Source organism: Oreochromis aureus, linkage group 19 (assembly GCF_013358895.1).
Source record: "Oreochromis aureus strain Israel breed Guangdong linkage group 19, ZZ_aureus, whole genome shotgun sequence".
NCBI classification, from domain to species: Eukaryota; Metazoa; Chordata; class Actinopteri; order Cichliformes; family Cichlidae; genus Oreochromis; species Oreochromis aureus.
Window position 1 is genome coordinate 9,115,131 of NC_052960.1, and position 6,293 is coordinate 9,121,423.

Below are 6,293 nucleotides of genomic sequence, written 5' to 3' on the forward strand. Positions count from 1 at the left end.
AGGAATACTATATATGAAGCTGGATAGATGATGCTGTGTTTTGGAAAAAATCCAGACATCAAAAACATAACAACAAATTTGATTTATTGCAATGAATTAAAGTCATTATGAAACATTCACATAAAAAGTGCTAGTTGTAAATGAAGCACACAAACTGTCGGGTGTTTTCAAAGCCAAAGTTGGTAAAAACTGAAAGTCTGACAGACTCACATCCATCCACCATTGTGTTTAATCAGGACACAAGCACACTGTCACACTGGCATGCAGTAATGGAGGGTTTTTTTGTTTTACATTATTATTCCTGTTACAGTACTTCGTTTGCACAGAATGACAATCTTTGTTAGGTATTCAGTTTCAGAAACATTCACCTTGATGCGGGCGCTCGTAAACATAAGTGCTTTCAAAGGTTAACCCCAGAGAAATCAAAGACAAAATGCCTGAAATCTCTTTTTCTTAGATCACAAAAACTTCATTTTTGATGTAACACATCATGTTTGTACAAATGTTCGTTCAGGAAAAATAGTAGAGCTCAGATCGCATTTTTTATAACTTAATTAACTTTAGTTAAAATCACTTTCCCCTCATTTGATTTGAGAGATCAATGACTGGTACATTCAGTCAAGATCTTCAAGTCTCCAGACAGGTAATCTTAGTGAAGGCACTTTGTCTTAACATGTGATTACGAGGCAGGTGTAACTTTGTCTGAAAATGGAAACACAACATTCCCCTCATGGGGAAATTTATGCACTTAGAAAGTAGTAGTCTAGTCTAATCTTACTTATTGTATAGTATACTGTCCCAGGGCATCCTCATGTTAGGTATCTGTGTATGAGGCGCTGGTGTTAGGCCACCTTGGTAAGCTGTAGATCGCCAAAAACTCGTAAGGCTGTGAGGGAGGCAAGCTGGGAGAGGCGGTGAGTGAAGCCGCACAGAGGCTGTCCATCCACCAAAATACGAAACTGCTGGTGTTCACAAACGATCTCCATCTAAGAAAATATAGATTCAGTCAAAGTTAGTTTTTGCATGTAGGTTTATGTGAAAAAACAAATTGCTAGAGCCTGAATCACAAACTAATGCTGCATCAGAGAAGCTAATAAGAGTAATAACATTCACAGAAAAGTTAAACACACTAGAGCTATCAGCCTTTATCTGCAAGGCAGAGAATTATTTTTGTTAGTAGGGCCTATTTTGCTTTGTACATCTTGTATGCACAAGCATGCAGCCACATGATGGTTACTTCTTTTTATACTAACTGACAGCTGGTAGCAGTAATGTGCCAAGAAACAGTAAGCAAAGGCAGGACTGAGGAAGACCCCTGGATGTATAAACCGCTGATGGATTGGAAAGCTGGATCAGTTGTAGACATTTTTTCCCAGCTGCCATTCATTATATTACAGGGGGGAAAATCCCATTAGACACTGTAAAACTATGTGGAAAACTGTTGTTACAGTACCTTCAACTGCAAACATGCTTGGTTTTTAAGCTTTTACAGATATATAGCTTTTTACAAATATATAACACCTCTCCATGACCAGATTAGAGGACATCCACTATCCAGTTATTCTTAAAATATCCATCCTATTTAGCCTATATCCAATATTGCAATGGAAAAATGCCCTGTGGTCCACGGAGTATTTTTTTATAAGTCACCAACATGAGCAAACCTGGAAGCTAGAAAACTTTTTTTTATTATTATTATTCAAGTGAACAGTTGCCATTTTTGGCTTTAGCGTCCAGTTCCCATTCATTTTTACAACCATGCATCATGACTTAAAGTCTTGCACAAACATCTTTTGTAAATGTTTTATGATGCAGAAAATTCAGAGCAGAAGCATAACTGGCATTTCTTTCTATCAGTCATATCCCCTCTTGCACTCTCTCATGCTGGGGAAACAGTGGCAAACAGTAACTTGTTACTGAGGCAGCAAAACAAACAGAAGTTGCTTATAATGCAGCTTTAAATGCTGACTATGCAAAATGAAGGTAAAAGTAACTGCCAGATCATACACACTACTACCAGCCAAGATTCAATGTTGTTATGGTAACAACTTAAAAAAAAAAAAAAGAAGATAAAACTGTGTAAACATGTGAACCATGTTTCACTCTCACCTTTGGGTGCAGCAGTATGAAATACATGGATGCCGTTTTACAGACTAAACTTGGACAACATTTAACATTGTAGAAGTTGAAGCTTATTGAACTCTTGAAGTCTTAATCCAGAGATTATAAAAGTACCTAGTAAGTAAAGTTACTTTATATAGCGGTTTTTAAGACAAGAAGCTGTCATGGAGTCCTTTATACGTATGGGTATCAAAAACATGGTCAAATAAACTTGCCTGAATCAAGTGAAACAATACAAAACAAAGAAACATTACTCTGCCTGTCTGAATGGATGTATTTTCAGCTTTTTTTAAAAAAAAAGGTGCCACAAAGTGGTGGGGACAGAGAAAGATAGGCTTTTCCACAGTTTTGGTGCTAAGGTTTGGAATGCACAATCTCCCTTAGTTTTCAGCTGACGGGAAGACCTCAACTGTGGGTCTCCAGTTTGGAGAATATGGATGGAGTAGATTGATGTGAGTGGGGGTCTCACTTTGTAAAGTCATAATAGTAAGAATCAAACTTTAAACTGATATCTAAACCTAATCGGAAGTCATTGTAGACACTTTAGGAATAGGGAAATATTCGAGAATTTATGAGTGTGAGCGGCAGCATTTTGGACAGATTGGAGGTGATTAATAGATGCTTTAGACACACAAGAAAATAGAGCATTACAATAATCTAAGTGGGAGGAGGTGAGATCATGAACAAGATTTTCCAGTTTACATTTTTAGCCAACGGTCCTGAGTTTAGCAATTTTTCAAAATTGAACCCAAGATTTTGTGGATTAGCTTTGCAGTGGATAGGAATGAACCCAGACATTCAATAATTTGGGGAAAATGCTCTCCAAAGCAAGAATTAGACACTCTGTCTCTTTCCTGTGCTAACTCGCTAACGATTACTTGCCATCAAACTATTCATAGCATTAGGACGGTCAGTTCAAATGGATTGCTTATCCAAGCTTTAAAGGACAGGTACAGTTGAATGTCATCTTCATACAGATGATGAAAAAAATGGGGTTAAAACAATTAATAAAAATTGAAAATAACAAGGGACTTAAACAAGATCCTTGTGGAACGCCATATGAAAATGCAGCCACATCAGAACAAAAATTTCCCGCTGTGACCCAAAGTAATGTGAACCACTCCAAGGCAGGGCTGGAATTCCCCATGTGGCTTAGCTGATGAATTAGTATCAGCTGTTTCAAAGGCAATTGAACTAAAGTCCAGCAAAACAACAACTGAGCAATCACTTCATCTGTAGCCATCAAAAGACTTTAAGGAGAGCTGTTTCCATGGAGTTTAACTTTCTAAAATCAGATTGAAAGTTATCAATAATATTGTTTTTGTCCACCACCTTCCTTAATTTTGTCCCAACAATCTTTTCTTTAACCTTTACCTTGAAGGATTCTCCAGGTGCAAAGGGAAAGAAGGAGAGGGTATTTTCAGAAGAGCCCCATTTTCCGTCCAAACGGGCATTTCTTTGGACAGCCTTATCTCTAAAGTTGACTTTTAACTGCAGACCCACATCACCCTCGGTTTCCTCTTCCTGTGGCTTAGTGGAAAGAGTCACCTCAATGCTGCAGAAAGCCAAATCAGACATAAACAAAGACAATGTTCAAAGATAGGAGTGACAGATTTTCTGTCATATTTTCTTCTAAATGAAGTAGTTCAGTCATCAGCAGAACAGTGACATCTTCTGGTCTCTGTTACAATTAGTTGTATTAGTCAACGAGGTAAGAAGGAGACAACTGAATAACAAATTACATCTGGAGTGGGCGATTCATTTTCCCAAGGGGCCACATAAGAAACTGGGATTGTTGTGGAGACTGGCACCACTAGCTTATAAAGAGAAAAAATAGTATTAGCTTGTCACAATTTCATGTGACCCATTGGGAAAATTAAGTCCCCACTCCTGAATTACATAGTGTATTGATTAGTGTTAGACCATTTCAGAACATAGTGACTATCTACACAACAGGCAAAAGGCATGCTAGTTAGTTCCTGCAGGAGACTGTATATTTTCCAAATTATAGATTTCTGTCAAATCAGTTTTTTCATGTGGAAAAAACAACAAAACTTTGCGTCAGTGACAATTTAAATTTCAGCATTTAAGCATTTTAAATATATTTCCATACCCTCTGAGAACCAGCACAATAAAGTAAGTGTGTTTGGCATCAGTTTTGTTTTTGTTTTTTTAATGATGACGATGATGATGAGGTATTTATTATCAGGATGAAGTGTATTAGCACTTTGTTTGGATAAATTCCCAAGGGAAGCTAAGAAAATCTATAGCCTTAAATGGACAACAAAGCTGTAACTTAACAGCATTTGGCCTCAAACTCTTTAAAGATACTTCAACCAAAAATAACTTTTTTGAAAAATCTTATTAAAAAAAGTCCGTCACAGTTTATTTTGTGCTTAATCTTACTATAAAAGCTGTCATATTTATTTATTTTAATTCTTATTGCACTCAGGCTATTAAATTACTAAGGAAAAATAGCTAGCCGATGTTATCAACCAAAAGAAATTCCAGTGACTCTTTAGATTTCATGGGATTTGCTCCTCTCCCACGCACATTTCACAGACTAACCCTAATTAGGAAATGCATTGGCACTGCCAAGACATTTTCCCAAAACAGGAACTAGCTGACTGGCATAAGCACTTGCAGACATCAGCTGCTTTAAATGAACATCTTTCTCTCTAAAATTTCATTGGCAATCCTGAAATGTGCGCAACAGTAGCTTAATAGTAATGTAATCACTTCCCCCCTAGACGGTTAAAATGAAAACAGGTGTGCACTAACCTCTTGGCTTTTTTGTCAACAATTCCCATCACAACCAGTTTCATTGAAGGCCGCAGCCCACCTTTTATCTCTCCGATATACTCCCCCTGTGAAACAATAGAGATGAGCCAGATGAGGCCTATAGCGATACAAAAGACAGCTCTTTTTTCTCCTTTTTTTTTTTTTTTTTTTTTTTTTGAGTTTATTATTCTGAGGATACAAGTGTATAAAAGCTGTCTCCTAATCCCTGCTCCGTGCTGATGTCTTAATATGCGGTCAGTTGCAGTCTGTTGCGCCGGCCGGAACAATAGCTTTATTGATCCCGGATTTAAACAGTCAGTGACTCAGCTGCACAAATTATATTTGTATATCTACCGCGTGCTCTAATTGAAATAATATTGTTGCATGCAGATATGTCACAATGCACGAGCTGCTTAAAAGAACGGAAAAAAACGAAAAGCAAAACGGAAGCTACGTACATTTTCTTTATTGTCCTTTTCTTCCATTCCACTCAGGGCGTGATGCAGTGTGGAGGTTTGGAGCGGCGATACACACTGAGGACGGATTGACTCTGCCTCCAGCTGGCAAACCCCGCCTGCACTACGTTGTCATAGAGACTGGCTCCCAGTGATGATAGTGGGAGAGGCAGACAGAGAGTAAGGGATGGGGCGGCCGAATGCACACTCATACATTCACTCTTTTTAATAGTGAAGGAATCTGGTTAAAGGTCAGTCAGCTTTTCTTATATGTGTTGACTGTTATCTCACAAATTGTCTTCCTCTTTGATGTCTGAGGTCCCTTTGATTTGCAGTGGTCTGTACCAGAGAGTGTGAAGGCACTGAAACAGGTTTTGTAAAGGGTGTGATGACATCTCTGTCATCATCTCTGCTGTGTCTTTTTGATAAGTAAATCTATATTTGGATACAATAATCAAGCACTTCATTTAGAATAATAATCATACCATCCTGATTGTGAAATTTGAACGTTAGAAGGCTAATTATTAGAAATAGAGAAAACAAAAAATCCTGGATTTTGGGTGGGAGGACATGGAGGGGGTTGGTGTGACAAAGGAGGATGCTATGGATATGAGTGAGATGAAGGCAGATGCTCTGCTGTGGTGACCCCTAAAGGGATTAACTGAAAAAAGAAATCATCACAAAGTTTTTTCCACTCACTGAGGCTTTTGCTTGACTGCAGTGTTTTATGGCCCAAATCACAGCATCATATCATATGTTAAAAGCTTTTTGATATTTCACACAAGTGCTAAGATTTGAAGTGGATTATTTCTTTTAAAAAAAAGAAAGAAAAAAAGCGTAAATACTGAGAACATGATTGGTTTAGAAATATTATTCCAAGTCAAATACCTCCCCTATGACCCCCCCCTTTTTTTTTTTTTTAAAGTAGTCTGTATT

The 6,293-nt window shown here is 37.7% G+C and overlaps 1 protein-coding gene across 1 annotated transcript; it reads right to left on the reverse strand.

The window, feature by feature from the left end:
* Positions 1 to 67: 67 nt before the first annotated feature.
* Positions 68 to 5,448, reverse strand: si:ch211-10a23.2 (uncharacterized protein LOC567812 homolog). Its single transcript, XM_031733405.2, has 4 exons — positions 5,361 to 5,448; positions 4,903 to 4,988; positions 3,496 to 3,676; positions 68 to 986 (listed from the first exon to the last, which is right to left on the reverse strand). Exons 1-4 carry the CDS (start codon positions 5,385 to 5,387, stop codon positions 843 to 845), a joined length of 438 nt encoding a protein of 145 aa, XP_031589265.1. The 5' UTR covers positions 5,388 to 5,448; the 3' UTR covers positions 68 to 842.
* Positions 5,449 to 6,293: the final 845 nt, after the last annotated feature.